The sequence below is a fragment of the Delphinapterus leucas genome, chromosome 13 (assembly GCF_059928025.1).
Source record: "Delphinapterus leucas isolate spDelLeu-1000000601 "Yukka" chromosome 13, BTC_Dleu_Yukka2, whole genome shotgun sequence".
NCBI classification, from domain to species: Eukaryota; Metazoa; Chordata; class Mammalia; order Artiodactyla; family Monodontidae; genus Delphinapterus; species Delphinapterus leucas.
Window position 1 is genome coordinate 65,158,120 of NC_143141.1, and position 17,833 is coordinate 65,175,952.

Here is a 17,833-nt window from a genome sequence, read left to right on the forward strand (position 1 = left end):
CCACCATCCTGTCTTCCAGGTCACTTATCCGTTCTTCTGCCTCAGTTATTCCGCTATTGATTCCTTCCAGTGTAGTTTACATTTCATTTATTGTAGTGTTCATCTCTGTTTGTTTGGTCTTTAATTCTTCTAGGTCTTTGTTAAACATTTCTTGCATCTTCTCGATCTTTGCCTCCATTCTTTTTCCGAGGGAGGTCCTGGATCATCTTCACTATCATTATTCTGAATTCTTTTTCTGGAAGGTTGCCTGTCTCCCCTTCATTTAGTTGTTTTTCTGGGGTTTTATCTTGTTCCTTCATCTGGTACATAGCCCTCTGCCTTTTCATCATCTGTCTTTCTGTGAATGTGGTTTTTGTTCCACAGGCTCCAGGATTGTAGTTCTTCTTGCTTCTGCTGTCTGCCCTCTCTCTTCCTTTCCTTTTTAAACTTGGGGTCCTGTCTTTGGAGGAAGGTTTATGTGGGGTCCCACTGTACAAAATATACAAAAAATGGGCTGCTTTGGGGGGATGGGTGTGAGGGCCTGGATCCCCATCTGTTCTGCTCCCATCTCCTGCCAGGCATTTCCACAGAACTGAGGGGGAGCTGAGTTTGAAATCCTGATCTCCCTGACTTGATTCAATACCTTTTTCTTGTTTATCAGATTAGTTAACTTGCAGTGCATGTGTGCCCATGTGCATGCTCGTGTGAAGGCTTGTGGGCTGCCCTGGGGCTATAGGAGGAGCTCAGGGGAGTCTTTACTGTGAGACCTTGGGGGCCCTGCTCCTCCCAAGGTGCTGATGCTGGGCCTCAGTTCATCAGGTACATGGTGGTGGTCGTGGGGTGGGGGGGTTGCTTTGAGAGGATAACTCCAGGTTCCAGACTTACTAGTCTCTCACTGGAGGCCCTCCTACCTAGAAGTGAGCTTAACACCCATTTGAAGGAAAAAGAGACACAGCCTGGATGGCTGTTACAGCTTTGCAAAGTGCAGGGAATTCTTATGTTGGGTGGGTCTCCCACTTACATACCTTGTTTGCAAAGTTGGGCTCTAGCACGTACTGCTTCTCATTTTCAGAGGCACCTTCCATGGTGATGAAGAAAATGTTGATTCCTGACTCTCTTGCAAACCTTGATGCCTCTTCCACCTTGTCCGTGGGCCAGCCGTCCACCATCACCACGGCCACGTTGGGAGCACTGCCTCTGTTTCCGTTAGATTTGGAAAAGAAGTTCTTAGTCACAAAGGAGATGGCCCGGCCTGGGAGAAAAAGAAAACTCGTGCTTGGAATGATCATGGAACTGATCATAGCAGCATAAAGAGATGCAGAAAAATACTCATTCCCTCCCTTGTTGGCTTGTTTTCTTTTTTAATCACATTAATTAGTTTTAGGTGTACAGTTCAGTGGTATTAAATGCACTCACAATGTCTTGGAACCATCACCACTAGCCGTTTCCCTCCTGTTTCATTTTAAGCCTTTAACTTCTAATTCTCTCTTTTTTTTTTTTTTTAACAGTTTTACACCATTTGCGGCAACCTGGTTGGACCTAGAGATTGTCATACCAAGTGAAGTAGTATACCAAGTGAAGTAAGTTAGACAAAGACAAATATATATCACACATGGAATCTAAAAAATAATACAAATGAATCTATATACAAAACAGAAACAGATTCACAGACATAGAAAACAAACTTATGGTTACCAAAGAGGAAAGGGAATCGGGGGAGGGATAAATTAAGAGTATGGGATTAACAGATGCTAACTATTATTCATAAAATAGATAACAAGGATTTACTGTAAAACACAGGGAACAATATTCAATATCTTGTAATAACCTATAATGGAAAGTAATCTGAAAAAATATATAACTGAATCACTTTGCTGTACACCTGAAACTAACTTAATATTGTAAATCAACTGTACTTCAATTTTAAAAATTAAATTCAAAAAATAAAAGTTTTAAAGACCAGCAAACAGATGAGAAAAACTTTCATAGGAACAAAAGTGTCCGTTTTTTGCCTGGGTGCTGGAACCAACCTCACTAAGTCCCTGTGCCATTTCCCAGAGTGTGGGGTCAGGGGAGCTGAACTGACAGGAGCCTCTCCTTGGGCTACGGTGGCTCGGGGTGAGCCTGGTGCTCCAGCAGCCGCTGGGTGGGGAAGGCTATATTCTGGGTTCAGTGGAATCTTGTGTCTAGTTCCACCAGGGGCACAGGTCTGGCTGGCTTGGGATGCTCTGCACCCACTAAGAACTAAGAGAGGTGTTCTAGCCTGGCTATGCCGCCTACTGGCTATGTAGGCCTGGGTGGGTCACGCGGGGCCTCTGGGCCTAGGTTTCCATGACGACAACCTGCCTCAGCTGAGAGCAACATTTGAGAGGGATAGCACAGCCTCCCAGCATGGCTTCCTCAAGCATATACTTCACACTGTCTAGGGTCTTATGAAATTTTTTGGAATCAAGGAGGGTGATCAACTGTCCCAGTTTTCCAGGACTTTCCCAGTTTTAGCACTGGAAGCCCCATATGCCCCTGGGCAAACTGGGATGACTGGTCACCCTAGAGTCAGCATAGCTGCATATAGTAAGGTAGGTCTCTTAACCTGGGCTCTGTGAACCCCTGGGGCACTGGGGGTGAGTACCCACAAATCCCCTGAATTTATACACAGTATTTTGTGTATATAAGTATTTATTTGGGTACAAGGGCCATAGCTTTCAAAGGGGTCCCCAATCAAAATAAAAGTTACGAGCTACCTTCTTAAGACATTAGGGTTAATGACATTACACTCAATGCTGCTTTGGTTTTGACCAGCATCCTGGCTCCGCTGGCTAGTGTAATCTTACCTGACAAATGAAAGGATCAAATGGTTACATACTCAGTTGCTAGAGGAATGTCTCGGAGAACCCACGTGAGCTGGCTGCATAGAACAGAGTTGCTAAGGGAAACATTGGCTGCTGAGAACTGCTTTCACAGCTGGGGCTGATTTCCCTCAAGGCCCAAGGCACCCAGCAGTCCCCCCTGGTTTAACGTTAACTGCCTGTAGACAGAGCACAGGGAGCCATCGGAAGATCGCCTTGACCCCGCCAATCTTAAATTTGGAGGTCATGGTCAATTTGTGCTCAATACATATTCCATCCACCTTCCAGCATGTCTTGAAAGCAGAGGCTGGAAATCTGAAAACTACATTGAGACCTCCTTGCAGCTAGTTCTGGATTTGTTTTAGTTTCATGAAATGATCCACACACATGAGATTTGATTCTGCTGTTTCTGCTGACAAGTCTGTAGAGTGTTTGACTTCTCCAGGGAAATGTTAGCAGAGGCGCCTATGTTTGGTCTCCAGCTTCCTTGGTGTTGAGAACGTAGGGTGCAGAGCATTCACTTTGTGGCTGTGAATGGAGCAGGCAAGGCATGGTTTTGTAGCTGGCAGCTATAGCAGAAACTTCCTGATCATGGTGGCTTCCTGGCTGAAGCAGATTCCTAAAGAGGCTGTGGTGGCAGAATTGAGAAAGCAATTTCCTGATCTTGGAAGAGGTACAGCTCCTCGGAGGTCCTGGTTCTGCAGGAAGCCTTGGGAAGCCATCTCCGAAAGCTCAGCCTAGAGTTCATTTCTTCAGTAATTCTCAAAACCATTTAATACCCTGAAATAAATCCCTTTCTGCTTAAACCTGCTGGAATGGGTTCAGTTCTCTAAACCCAAACCCAGATCAATACAGGGCAGAGATAGAACATGTTACCCACTGAAAGAATGATTTTATGCTGATTTTGTTAATCCCATCAAAGAAACAGATGTCTTCTGAAGTTTTAAAGTTTTTATTTTTTAAACAATTCTTTTGAAAATTTTATTTTTGGCTGTGTTGGGTCTTCGTTGCTGCACGCGAGCTTTCTCTAGTTGCGGCGAGCGGGGGCTACTCTTCGTTGCAGTGCGCGGGCTTCTCGTTGCGGTGGCTTCTCTTGTTGCAGAGCACAGGCTCTAGGTGCTTGGGCTTCAGTAGTTGTAGCACGAAGTCTCAGCAGTTGTGGCTCGAGGGCTCTAGAGCGCAGGCTCAGTAGTTGTGGCGCACGGGCTCAGTTGCTCCGCGGCATGTGGGATCTTCCTGGACCAGGGCTCGAACCCGTGTCCCCTGCACTGGCAGGCGGATTCTTAACTACTGAGCCACCAGGGAAGCCCCTGAAGTTTTAAAGTTTTACTCCATGATATATTACTGGAATTTCACTGATCTAAGTATTAAACTGAAAAATCAGACATCAATTCTATCATGTTCCTGATGAGGTAATACTGATTTGGTGTCTTGGATAGCAGTGACTTGGCCAGTGTTTATTTAGAATTGTTCAGAGATCAAAGGCTCTTCATTTGCCAGATGCTAATACACTGGTCTACAGAGACAAACACTGAGGTGGAGAGGGAAATAATTAACCAGGTTTACTGTAATTTTGAAGATGATCCTTCAAAGATAGTCTATTCCCTGTGTGCGCTCCATGTCAAGCAACTGTGGCTCACTTATCCATTTCCCTGGATTGCGATGGTACAGACAGGTTCCCCAAGAAGTGGACAGCCTTCCCAGTGCCCCCAAAACCAGACTACCATTTATAAATTAGTACACTGGCATGGGCTCATTGGTGGCCTTTGAGCTTGGTTCGTGTGAAACTGTTTCCTAATGCCTGGTCACCTCTGGGGAACTGATAAAGTGGAGTTTCTGGACCTGCCCCATTGAGGACTAAATCTTGACCTTGGAATTCTGGTACCCCACTGCCACCCCACCCCATCACCACCACCAAGGATCAGATAGAGACTCAGCTTGAAACAAAGACCATGTCTCTTTTTGCACAGTTATTACTATAACAGGAGCTGATTAGAAAAACACTCTCAAGGGGCACTGTGGAGCTTCCTGAATGGAACTGGTTACAAATTTTACTTATTTTTATAAAAAAAAAGTTTTTACAAAACATAATGAAAAATAGCTGATGACTCGGAGAACAGTTGGAATAGTCATGATTGCAGTTCTACTTGTCCTGAAGAAAGCTGCCATACTGAGGTACCCGGCGTGCTAGAACTCTCCAGCATGTATGTGGTAATGATTTTTGCCCCCTGAATCCATGATAATACTTGAGGAAAGATACAGATATTATGTGAGTCATTTCTTGATGGATTATTTTGAGTTTTTCCTTTTTCTATCTAGCATGAAAAGAAAGAGAACCATGGTAGCAAGAAGATTGCCATCCGGATCACATACCTACATTAGAAAGCCCTCCTCTCTGGGTGATTTTCTCTACGGCTGTCTTCAGATCCCGGGAATTCATGTGAGTCTTGAGATTAAACTGGGTAACGGGGTTGTCTCTGAAGATTCAGAACAAGAAATAAAAATTAGCTGGAAGTTATTACACTTTGAGGAAAGCGGGAATCAGAGCTGATGATTGTTTTAGATATGAACAGAATGGAAGCTGCTTCAAAGCCTTAAGCTGGTGTTTATAAAATGCCCCACTGTGGACAGAAGTAATGGGAGGACTGGGTCCTCCACAGTGTGTGTAGAGAAGATTGGGCTGTTTCGGGACACCGAAGGTGTGGGTTCTAGTTTTGACTATGCTGTTTCCTAGCTGTGTGACCTTGAGAAGTCATCTAACTTCTCTGGGCCTCAGTTTCCTCATCTAGATAAAAATAAAGATCATAAGGTTTATGTTGTTAAAGATCAGGACCGTTGTCAAGTGGGATTTTGCAAATGTCAGGATGTCCCCAGGCTGCCCCAGACCCTCCTTTCCAGGAAGAGAGTCTCAGCTGATAGCCACCCCCGGGTTACCCCAGCACTGGAACTGCATCTTAACAGCTGTGTCAAGGAGAAAACATCCCTTCATCTTTCTCACTCTGTGGCTCCTGTGACTGGGTGAGAATATTCAAATCTTACCTAGAAGGTCAACATCTATTTTATTGAAGGCTGAAGGTTAGCTGGAGAGGAGTTGGAGTGAATTAAGTGGAGAAACAGAATGAGAACCCTTCTCTAGAGCAGAGTCTCCTTGGTTAACAGGCTTGGGAGCAGCTGAGCAGGGGGTGTGGAATACTTTTCACGACCAGGTGGAAGGTGTGTCGGGAGGGACGAGGGCTCCGTGGGGTGGACGTGTGTGGTCACACTCAGGATGAAGTGGGGATGAAATCACATCTCTCGAAGTGCTGACACTCAGCCACTGGCAGCGCTTCCTGCAGGTGTGACCTCTGAGGTCACACGGAGCCCCAAACGCCAAAAGAGCCTGCCCTTGCTTCAATGCTCTGATGCTGCTGTCTTGAAATTCTTAATACTTTTTGAAAATGTGGAACTGCAAATTCCTGGCTGCAGATTACTAAGTCTTCAAGGAGAGGGAGAAGGAGACCTTTAAAAGCGAGTCTTTCCATAAACACCTGGAGTAGATCCAGGAAGAAGCAGGTTTCGGCAGTTTCGGGTGGGAATTCCCAGGCCCTACAGTGGATTCTCAGCCAGTCCTTTGGGGAACCTGGCAGTGCAGTCACCAGGAAGCCAGTTCCCCAGGACTCGAGAGGAGACATCCTCTGCCTCCCTCCCCTCCCCTGCTCCGACCCTATTATCCGACCCTCCTAGCTATCACAAGGTGATCTATGTCGGAGGAGAGTTCGGAAAGAGGCTGGAAGGATGCCCCTCTGTCCTCCATCTCATTAGTGAGTATGAGGGACACAGGCTGGTTCTTGGGCAAAACCAAAGCAAACTGCCCAGAAGTCCACTTCTCTAAGCGAGAGGTGATGTGAAACTGGGAGGACCAACTCAAGACAAGCTCAACTAGGGTGGGTGTTGGGGAAAAATCCAACCAGATGAAAAGCCCCCAGGTGAAAACCAAGTTCTAGTTCAGGATTAAACACAAACGAACAACAACAATAAAGCAAAGTGCAGAACAGAGAAATGTGGGCATTCTGGCTGAGCTCGACCTCACCATCAAGCCACATGCGAAGGCTGCGAACCGAACCGAGGCTGCTTTAACACACCCCACTGCTCAGGGCCCAGGGAGGGGGAATCACAGCAAAGGAACTCTAGTACTTTCATGGTTAGTCTTCTTTCCCTTGGGGCTCCAGGGCTTTCCGGTTTCTATTCTCACAGATCAATTTCAGTAACTGCTGTACTTGCCGCTCGGCCATCTAGGCTCAAAACCTGGACCCCATCTTTACTTGCTCAGTCATAGGACCCGTGGGACCTGTCAGGCATGTCTCCTAAGTTCATCTGTCTGGAGCACTTGCTTTTATCCCCTCCTCTGTGTTTCTGTGCAACCCTCTGAGTTCAGGCTCCCTTACTTCTTGCTGGTTCTATTATGAGTCTCTATGTCAGTCTCTGCAATGCTGGGTATATGCCTGTCTGCTAGAGAACCCTTCCTCATGTTCAGCTCTAACTGTAAAACTTGGCTCAAAATCATCCGAGACTCCTATTGTTAAACTTCATATTTTGGCTTTCAAAGCCCATCCGTAACTTGATGCCAATCGAGCAGGCTCACACCGTTCTCTCTCACTCTCACCTATATTCTACTTAGAATGAGCTACTCACTATTTCCTGGTTTTCTAGCCCTGTGCCTTTGCTCATCGGTTCCCTCATCTGGGAAACCCCAATTGTGCCCACCCTCCAAGCTCCAGCTACCTGTCTCCCTGGGCCCCGGCCCCAGCTGACAACCTCTGTGCCTGACTGCTTCCTCTAGCTGGCAACACCTCACACAGTATGTGGTACCTGCAGGCACTCCATTAACAGTATTAAAGAGACATACATTTCTTCTTTCCTCTTCTGTGCATCTCTACCTCTAAATGCTGATGTTCCTGGCAGTGCTATCTCCCTCATGCATCCCTTCTTAATTTATGCACAACCCTGGGGGATCTCATCAACTTCAGCCACCTGGGGTTCACCGACCATTCCATTCATATGCCAACAGCTGTTTCGTGCACACTGGTCAGTCCTCTCTCTTGAACCTCAGAATAAATAAAAGGCTTCCATACATCTGGAATACTTCCATACATCTGTGGTCCCTGGGTGTGGTCCACAGGCTCCTTGGCTTTGATATTTCCAAAACTGAAGTCAATTATCTTCCATATCTGCTCCATCAAACCACCCATATCCCCTTCTGTAGTCCCTCTTCTGACTCATCAAGTCGTCCCAGCAATATACATTCCTGTCACACCAACCTCTTAAATATTTCTTGTGTCTCTCTCATCCTTTCCATCCTCAAGTTTGGACTATGATCTTCTCTTTCCTGAGCTATGGCTATAGCTTCCTACCTGGTCTTCCTGCACCACAGTGGCCTCTGCAGAGGATGTTTTATCCAACAGGTGCTAAGTGCCTATCAGAGGTGGATTAACTTGGATCCTAACGATACTTCTTCCAAGGGGCCTAATTTTGTATCTGTAATTTTGTGTTCTTTTTCTTAAAAGAGTCCCCAAGCTACATAAGCTTCAGAGTCCCCAAAGTCTGGATCTACCCTTGGTAATCAAGGAATATGAACTTTTCAGGGACTGGGAAAAAAAAAAGAATGAGTTAAAACAACAAATGTATTATTAGCTATAAAATAGAAAATTGATATTGACAATAACAACTACGTAATCGTCTACCAAACATAATGTTATATATGCCCCATTAACTGGAAAATTTTTAACTCTACTTACATTTGAAAATGATTTTGAGGCTAGATTTTCTCACTTTGAAAGATTTCCTGAGTGTGTCTGGCGACTGTGAAGAAATCATAGCTGATCGTAAATTAAGCGTTGCTCATAGACAAATAATTTCAAAAGCAAAAATATAAAATTTTCTTTCAGAAGTGTTTACAGAAAAAGTATTTAAATGTGGAGGCTAGTCACCTAGTCACATCCATAGTGTTCCCCTGCTCATGAGGCTGTCTGAATGTCGATCACTTTGTAGAGTGATCGATCACCTCTTTCCCATACTACATGTACTGTCAAGTCTTGTTATCTGCAATAGTTATGTTTTATAAAGTTGCTGCAAACATCAAATTAGCAAGTTCTGAGCCACTGCTCCTAGGGAAAATATGGGCTTATGTTCCTGTGGGCCTCTGATCACATTTTCATCAATAGATCAGTATATAAACTTGTTTTATGTATGTTTCTGTGTCAAGGTACCCAACTTAATATATAAGTTTCTTATAAATAATTATATGCAAATTTTCCGTATAATGAAATACTGAGAAGGGTTTAACATTTTCTTGACCCTGGGTAGTGCTACTGTAAATTTTTTGGCCTTCAGTCTCACAGTGCTATCCACTGTGCTTAAAAAAAAAAATCAGTCATCATTTCATGAATTCCTAACTTCAGCCACTTTTCCGTCTTTTCCATAGCTTCATCATGCACTATAGATATTAGGGACTTTAGCACTTTCTGGAGCAGATCAAATCTGTTGATCACACACAGATCAACAAATTTCCTCTTTTTTTTGCTGAATATACCAAATCATCAATTCATTATTATTGAACTCATGACCAACAGCACAACAAGTTGCCTGAAGGAATTTTATCTAACACTTGCAGTTTCTCCATAAGCACATCACAGCCTTCTTGTGCTTAGAACCCTAGATCGCACTTCCACACTACACTTGGGGCCATTAAAAATAGTGAAATCACCAATGAGTAGCAGAAAAATGAGGTGCTAAATAGACTGTGAAAAGGACACTTGTTTATAGTAACGAGCTGAAACTAGAAGGCAGAGCATTGCCTTGTTGAACCTCAGCTGGGAATGTATATTTCATACCCTTTCTGTGCATGTCCACACAACAACTGTGAAAGTGCCATAAGTATTGATTTTGGAGATACAAGTACATTTTAGGGAGTAGGTGAATTTGTAGATATGGGATCTGTAAATCATGAAGATTGACTGTAACCTACTTGTGAACAGGTGCTATGTCCCAGTGTTTCCTATCCCTGGTGCTTAGCATACAGGGGGTAATAGAGAATTATGGAAAGGAAGGAAGGAAGGGAGGGAAGGAGGAAGCTCAGATGTCCTCTCCTCTCTTAGATCATTCCGGGTAGAACTGAACACTCCCATCTGAGCTCCACACTCCACTCTCTTCCCCTATTACATCATAGCGGTAGATGAATCTATCTTCAGAAGCAGACAGATGAGCCATTCATATACCCAATGAATAGATGCTTTTCATTTTATTTAATGTTATTTCTCTTAAAAATATCGCCTCCCTTACTAGCTGGTGAAGTCCCAAAGAACAGAATCTCTATCACAGTTATTTATTTTTAGTGAATTGAAAGGTTGGATCAGAGGACCTCTGAAACTCTTTCCAGTTGCTAAAATTACAATTAGGAGTAAAGCCGCAGAGCTCATCCACCAAGGGAATTACAGGCAAATGTAATCAAACCACTTAGATGAATTTTACATTAGTATCCCCTGCAAATGGCATAGTGCTTAGACCGTGGTAAACACTCAATAAATCTTTGTTAAAATGTAATGTAATTAAATTATAGGAATGAATGGTAAGTCTTTAACCTGCAGACTGTGGCAGCTCTCAGTACCAGAGCACACGGGTGTATGTGTCCTTTTTTAGGATATATGGGCTGGTGGCCTTTTATTTAAAAGGCACCAGGCTAGGGGTAGGGATTTTTTTTAATAAAAGGAGAACGCTTTTATTTAAAAAAAAATCCCTACCCCTAGCCTGGTGCCTTTTCAGAGATGAAGATTATTTTAAAAGTTCAAAGAGATGTGCTACTATATTTTAATGTAAGCAACATTTTAATTTGTAATTTTATTAGAAGATCTCATTAAAGGAAAACACATTTTTTCCCTCAGTGATATCAAAGATTTCCTTTGAAACTAAGAGAAGAAAATAAAGATTTACAGCTCAAGGAGAAAATATCAAATTGTTCTATGTTTGGAAAAAGAGCTAAGACTAATGAAGAGAAATGATAGGGAGCCAGCATTTGACTATGCATAGAAAGGGATATTTCATGCAATAGGAAAGGACTATCCTGCAAGTGTGTGAGAAGAAAGAATGCCTGTTAGAGATGGGCACAGGTGATTCCTAGGAAGGCTGGGGCCTGGGGGCAGGGAACTGGACAGAACATCAGTGTCTCCAGGCCTCCCTGATGACAAGTCTCACCTGAGCCACCCTGTTAAACTACACAGGTTACCAGGTCTCCTCCCAGCAGAAACTCAATTCAGTAGGTCTGGGCTGGGGATAGGGATTTTTTAAAATAAGGGATCCAGATGAATCCCATCCTTGGGACAGCTTGGGAAGCCCTGGATTTTAGAGGACTTCTGAGGCCCTTTCAGTCCTAAGGTTCCTATTTGGTTAAAGTCCCAGAGTCTATTGGTTTACCCCATAATGCTTTGAGTCACATAGAGTGAGCCTCTCAAATGAATTTTTATGCCAGTAGAGACACATTAACTAACCATATTCCCTATAACAAGAACCTTTTGAAACTGTTTCCTACAACAAGGCATCATCACCTTAAGGTTACAATAAAATAACATGACTATCCTAAGCCTTTTAATTAATGCTAAAGTGTGATGATTTATGGACTTAGTCATTGAGACGAACCATGCCTGTGAACTCAGGAGGATGTTCTAGGGTGACCCTGGTTGCCTAAGGACATGCTGCTGGCTGCAGGTCAGGTGGCAGACTTGTCCCTTGAGGGTATTACCCACTCGGAGTGAAAATGATTCTGCCCCTCCCTACAAAGGACTGAGCACTGGGCCCAGGACGACCTGCTGAGGGAATTAGCACAACTAGCCCCTTTTGAAAGGACACTGGCTTTTCTCACATTTCCTAGGATCAGAGACGTGGAACAGAGTCTTATAATCAAATTTTGTTTTTAGAGGGGTAGGGGTTTTTTTTGATAATTAGCAACAATAATTCCACCCCTCCACCAAAAAATAGAAAATTAATCTGCAAGCGTCTTCCTGCTGGAGGAAATGTGGATGAGAAATCTGATCTAAGAATTACTCTGGAGCCAGGGGGCTGTTTGGCTTGCTCTGTGTTACCACGTTGCTGGGCTATGTAAGTCCAGGGACACGGAATGTCTTGGCAACAGACACAGTGTTTGGTGCTTCCCAAATTTAGCCGTTTCGCCCGGTCACCTGGGGATTTTGTTAAAATGTGGATTCTTTTTTTTTTTTTTTAATTTATTTTTGGCTGCCTTGGGTCTTCCTTGCTGTGCACGGGCTTTCTCTAGTTGTGGCGAGTGGGGACTACTCTTCATTGCGGTGCACAGGCTTCTCACTGCGGTGGCTTCTCTTGTTGTGGAGCGTGGGCTCTAGGTGCATGGGCTTCAGTAGTTGCAGCATGTGGGTTCAGTAGTTGTGGCTTGCAGGCTCTAGAGCTCAGGCTCAGTAGTTGTGGTGCATGGGCTTAATTGCTCCACAGCATGTGGTATCTTCCCAGACCAGGGATCAAACCTGTGTCCCCTGCACTGGCAGGCAGATTCTTAACCACTGTGCCACAAGTGAAGTCCCTAAAATGTAGATTCTAATTCTTCAGGTTGGGTGTGAGGTCCGAGGTTCTGCCTTTCTAACAGCCTCCCAGGTGAGGCCATGGATCACATTTTGAGTGGCAATGTCTTAGAGGATGCTGTAAGAATCAAGAAAATCAGCTGTGGGGCTGCCAGTGATAAGGGGAAGGGAGAAGAATAAATAAGAAGTCTGGAGCAGGCATAAGAAAGGCAGGGAGGAGGATGGAGCTCCTGTAGCCCTGGGGTGGCAACCTGGCGGGGAGACAGGAGGGGCCCAGGACACAGGGTTCACCAGATGAGAGCACAGCCCCGTGGGAATATTTGTGCCTTCACATTCTGGTTGTGCAATGGAATCACCTGGGGAGTTTTAAAAATGAATGACGCTTGGGTCCCACACTCAGAAATTCTGATTTAATCGATCTGAGGTTGGGTCTGGGCATTGGGATTTTCAGATGCTCCCCAAGTGGTTCTAATGTGCATGGGGGTGGCCACCTGCTTCTCTAGCAGAATGGTCCAGGGGTCTAGGGAGAATGATCTCAGCCTGGGTGGGGGGCACTGGGATAAGACCCAGCGATGTGCGATGGGGGGGTCAAGGGGAACCGTTGAGTAGAAGTGGTGCAAGTCAAGGGCAGTGTCCTCATTTCCTTTGTCCCTGTGGGAGAACCGCATGGTGGGGAACATAAGATTCTTGTGTGAGCTGTATTCCCAGCTCATTCAGCCTTGAGACTGTGTCCCCGAGGTCTGTGGCTCAAGGGTTCACCTGCCTTGAGAGAGAAGTGGCAGGGGGTTCTTTGCAAGTGCCATTAGGCCCTGGAGAGCCCTCTCAGGCAGTCAGGTGGCTGTTCGGGTCCTGTTAGTTCCTGTAAAGGCAGTGGAGGCTGAGGGCATGAGGAGAGGACGGGGCAGCAGTTGGAGAGACCTGTGCTCGGCCGGGTGCTGCCCTCTCACTTGGGAAGCCGAGTTGTCCCTTGCCCTCTCGGGGAGTTGGGGATTCTCACCTTGGCTACAGATTGGAATTATAGATGAAAAGACCAGCTTCTGGGTATTTGCAGGATTCTGGTTTAATAGGGCTGGGATGGGGCCCAGGCATCAGCATCTCTAAAAGCTCCCCTGGGGATCACAATGTGAAGTCGGGGCTGGGCAGTCCCTTCCTGCTCTGAAGTCCTGAGGTGCTGAGACTTGCAACTCCCAGGTCCCCTCCAGCCGGGGCTCATGCCCCAACCCCTCCCATTCCTTCCTTTGCCGCAGGCTCAAGGAAATGTGACAGAATGGTCCTCCTTGCCAGGTGTATTAGTTGCCTATCTCAGTTGTAAACTTAGGGGCTTCAACAACACACTTAGTTTACAGCTCTGGAGGTCAGAAGCCTGAATTGGGTCTCCCTGGCAGGGCTCTGCTCCTTTCTGAAGGCTCGAGAGAGACAGAGAGAGAGAGAGACAGAGAGAGAGAGAGAGAGAGTGTCATTGCCTTGCCTTTTTCAGCCTGCATTTCTTGGTCAGGGCCCCTTTCCTCCAGCTTCAAAGAAAGCTGTCGCATCTTTCTGACTAATCTTCCATAGTCACATCTCCCTCCAACTGATAATAGCTGGGAAAGGTTCTCTGCTTTTAAGGACTCAGCTGTTTAAGCTGGGACACTGGGTAATCCAGGACCATCTCCCCATCTCAGGGTCCTTGACTTTAACCACATCCACAAAGCCCCTCCTGCTCTGGGAGGTAACACATCCGGGGGTTCCAGACGTGGGCAGCTTTGCGGCCATTATTCTGCCCATCACACCAGACCCGACACCTCGTTTCTTCTCCCTACTCTACTTGCCCCACACTCAGTGGCTCAGCTGATCCATGGGAGCCCTTGGGCATCCTTCCCACTTTGGGGGGCAGGAAGGGAGGCTCAGCTGAGGGTGCTCCGTCAGGGCTGAGTTGGGTGGGCTGTGAAGTGAAAAAGTAAGGGATGCAGCCCACCTCAGAGCCGAAACACGGGGTGCCTGTCAGAGAACCGGATTTCACTCTGAAATGAAGAGAAACGGATAGGTGGCTTTACCCTACAGCTGTTTTCTGATGTTGGTATCCTGGGGCTGATTACAAAGTTCAAAAGAACCTGTGCAATTCTGTTCCATTTATACTGAAATCAGGGATAAAAACAAAATCCTATGGAAGGTCCAGCGGGCGTTTAGCCCCTGTGGATCCAGGTGGCAGCTAAAACGTGAGCGGCTTCTCTTCCTTATTCTGTTTGCTAGACTTCACCTACCAGCGACTTGCTCTGGCCATGCTTTCATCTGGCCTCTTAATGTTCCTGTTGGTCGTAAGCGCAATCACGAGCATGTTGGCTGTTTAACTGTAAATTAGAACATGTGTGCAAGATGGGGGCTTGAGCCTTGGCTTTGTCTTCAGCCGTGTCTCTGTCCTCAGTCTGGTGGAAAGCCTCCATTATCAGGAGCTTTCTTGGCAGAGGAGCAAAATCTTGAAGTCAATTTGGTTTGACATTTTAGGGATTAACCCAGGATTTAACATCTCTCCTCTCCCCCGTGGTCATGCATTTAGCTGTGTGTTCTTAGGGAAGTCACTCAACCTCTCTGCGTCTGTGTCATACGCTGCGTCTCTTACTGGAGGTGCGTGATGACTGTGGAAGGAACGCTGTGGTTGCTGAAAGGTTAATGCGGGCCTGGGCTCCGAGCCTCTGCAGGTGCGGGTGGGGGGATGTGGGAGAGGGAGCATGCTGGCACCACGGGGGCTGAGGGGCTCCCCCTGGTCCGGACCAGAATTAGGAGCCCAGCCAGGGCAAGGGGGAAGTTACAGAGGAGCAGAAACCACGAGCCTGGCAGGGGATGACGCTGTCCACTGAGGAGAGAACAGACTGGACAAGCAGAGAGACGAGGAGATGCAGGGAAAGGACGAGGGAGGGAATGACCAAGACTTGCCAGTCCTGTGACATCACTCTCCCTTCACCTGCCTGCCTGGGTTGGTTTTCTGTTTCCCACATCCAAAATATCTTTGTGTAGGATGCTTACTGATCAGGATACAGAACGAGCATTTTGTACATCAGGTCATTTTTATCCTTCTCGTATTTTTTATTTCTTATTTGCCTTCTGTTTCCTGTTAATAGTATGAGTCTTCTAAATTCCAAATTTAAAAGTCTAAGTTCTGCCTCAGCTCTAAGGAAAACCAAGGGAAGGAATCTTCTGGGGGGAGTCTCCCATGTGGACCCACGGCAGCGGTGACAGAGGGGAGAGGCCTGAGAGCAGGAGAAATTCTGAGCTCGAGAGTCCTCCAACCTTGGCCAGCTCCTTTCCAACCCCAGTCTCACCTTGAGTGCTCATTCTTGCCAAGGTGGTCATTTCTTGTAGAGCCTTGTCTCCTCATTGTAACACGAGGAGGTGGAACCAGGAGCTTTCTAAGGCCCCATTGCTCTGTGATTCTGAGAGAGCAGGGCTGATTCCCTGTGGTTGTGAGCTGGGCACTAGAATCCGGTGAGAACCCAAAGTACCAGTAGAGGAATCAGTTCCCAGCCAGCCAAGCACTGGAAAGCCCTTTTCCAGAAACACTGGCCCCATGTCTGCATCGACCTCTGCCCCCATACCCTTTCCTACCCCACCCCCTGCCCTCTCTCGCACTAAGACCATTTGCTGAAGAAAGGCCGGATGGGAGCCACCCAGGTGGCTGAAATGAAAGCAATTTCAGCTGAGTGTGTGGATTTCCCCTTCAGCCTCATCACACCTTCCTAATGCCTCTCTCCAGCTGATTTCGTTCCCCACATTCCCCTGACGGATGTGTAACCTCTGTGCAGCCATCATTTCATTGCTGATCATTTACCCACCTAATCAGAACCTGAGGCTGGAAGGGAGAGGATGCTCACCCAGCATGTTCACCCAACGTTCATTGATTGGATGTCTTCTGAGTACAGAGCCAGTCACTGAATTACAGAACAACAGGGCTGGCAGAGCCCTAATAAATCATCTGGTCCGACCGGCCTGTACTGTAGAGATGGCAGCTCTTACATGGAGAGGTTAGGTGACTTGCTTAGGGTCACACAGCGGAGCTGAGGCTAGAATTCAAGACGTCCTGTCACCAGTTCATTGTGCTTTCCACTCCACCCCGTGGCCGAAGGAGGGTGAAGATGACTGATCGGTTTGTATGAGCATAAAGGAAAACAGACACATTTCCCTTAAGGGCTTTAAATGAATAAGGACCCTAGATGGAAAAAAAGATGAATAGGGAAGGCATTTTTAGAAAGTGACATTGGAAAGCATGGAGGTAAACGCTTCCCTGTAAATGGTGATGACATTAGGGACACGTGAGAGAAAATGTCTTTTTGAGGGGAAGGGGTCTTTATTGAATTGTTTCCTTCCCTGCTACATTTGTTCTTTAATCCATGTTCCCATCAGCACACAACACAACGCTCCTGCCGTTCTTCTTTTCCTTGACGTATTTGCCACCTGATTTTCATATTCGCCTATAAACCTTGGCACACACAGCTTCTAAAGCAGCTATTTTGAATGCAAGGTGACATACCGAGCTCTGAACCCCCCAGTAAAACTGACCGGGAACATCTGGCACTAAAACGCTCACATTTCCTCCCCAGAGAAGGCTGCTATTCATCTGCTAACTTTAAAAAGTAACACAGGAATGAAAATAGGTTGACGTCTTGAAAACAAGAAAACAATGACCCAAACCACGTATTTTCCTATTTCACGTTAAAATCCTCCAGCACATCCGACGCTGAGAATTAACATGTGTAGCAATCGGTTATTTTCATATATTGGGCTCTGACTATATATAAGTGCCACTTAGCTATCTTCCTTCACAGAAATAGAAGATAGTGCTAAATACGTCATTGGAATTTAATTCTAAAAATACAAACATTATAGGTGCTTATGAAAATAAAGCATTTTATTTCTTTGGACATCTCAAAACTAAATGTTCTAGTGTCTGTGACATAACAACCTCGGTTGAAACGCTGTTCTGGGATGTCCCCGGGAAACATTTGCAGGGACCAGAGACGGCCCCAGATGTTGTCAGGTGTGCGTTTTTTACTTTTCAGACTGTGGCTTCTGAGCAAAAGGTACCAAGGCCTAGGTTAGTGTCCAAGGCCGAGGCTAAGCTGCAGATCTGGAAGAAGGACGGGCGGGTTGTGCCCAAGATCCTTTGTGGAAAGTGAGACAGTTATCCTGCCCTTAATGGCTCTTGATCAAAAGCCCACCTGTTATTTGAGATTTGTGCTTTGTTTACGCTTTTGATTGCCTATTTTCAGTTGATATCTGTATATCTGCTTTAGCGAGAAATCTACTACATCTGAAATAAGATTGACTTATTATCCCCAATGAGAGAAAAGTTGAGACTGGATGATAGTATGCGCCCTCAATTTCTACCCTATGTAGAATAGTAAAGTGAACTGGGGACAGTCACCTGGGCGAGTGCTGGGGGCCATCCCTTCCCCCCCA

General features: G+C 45.9%; 1 protein-coding gene across 2 annotated transcripts in view; it reads right to left on the reverse strand.

Annotated features, from left to right (window-relative positions):
- VIT (vitrin) overlaps positions 1-17,833 on the reverse strand; it is a 123,304-nt gene that overhangs the window by 11,325 nt on the left and 94,146 nt on the right. For both annotated transcript variants that reach the window (XM_022574095.2, XM_022574093.2), the window contains 2 exons: positions 5,199-5,302; positions 1,005-1,231 (listed from right to left, as the gene is read on the reverse strand). In XM_022574095.2, the coding sequence (XP_022429803.1) occupies positions 1,005-1,231; positions 5,199-5,302 (331 nt within the window). The remainder of the gene's footprint in view (positions 1-1,004; positions 1,232-5,198; positions 5,303-17,833) is intronic.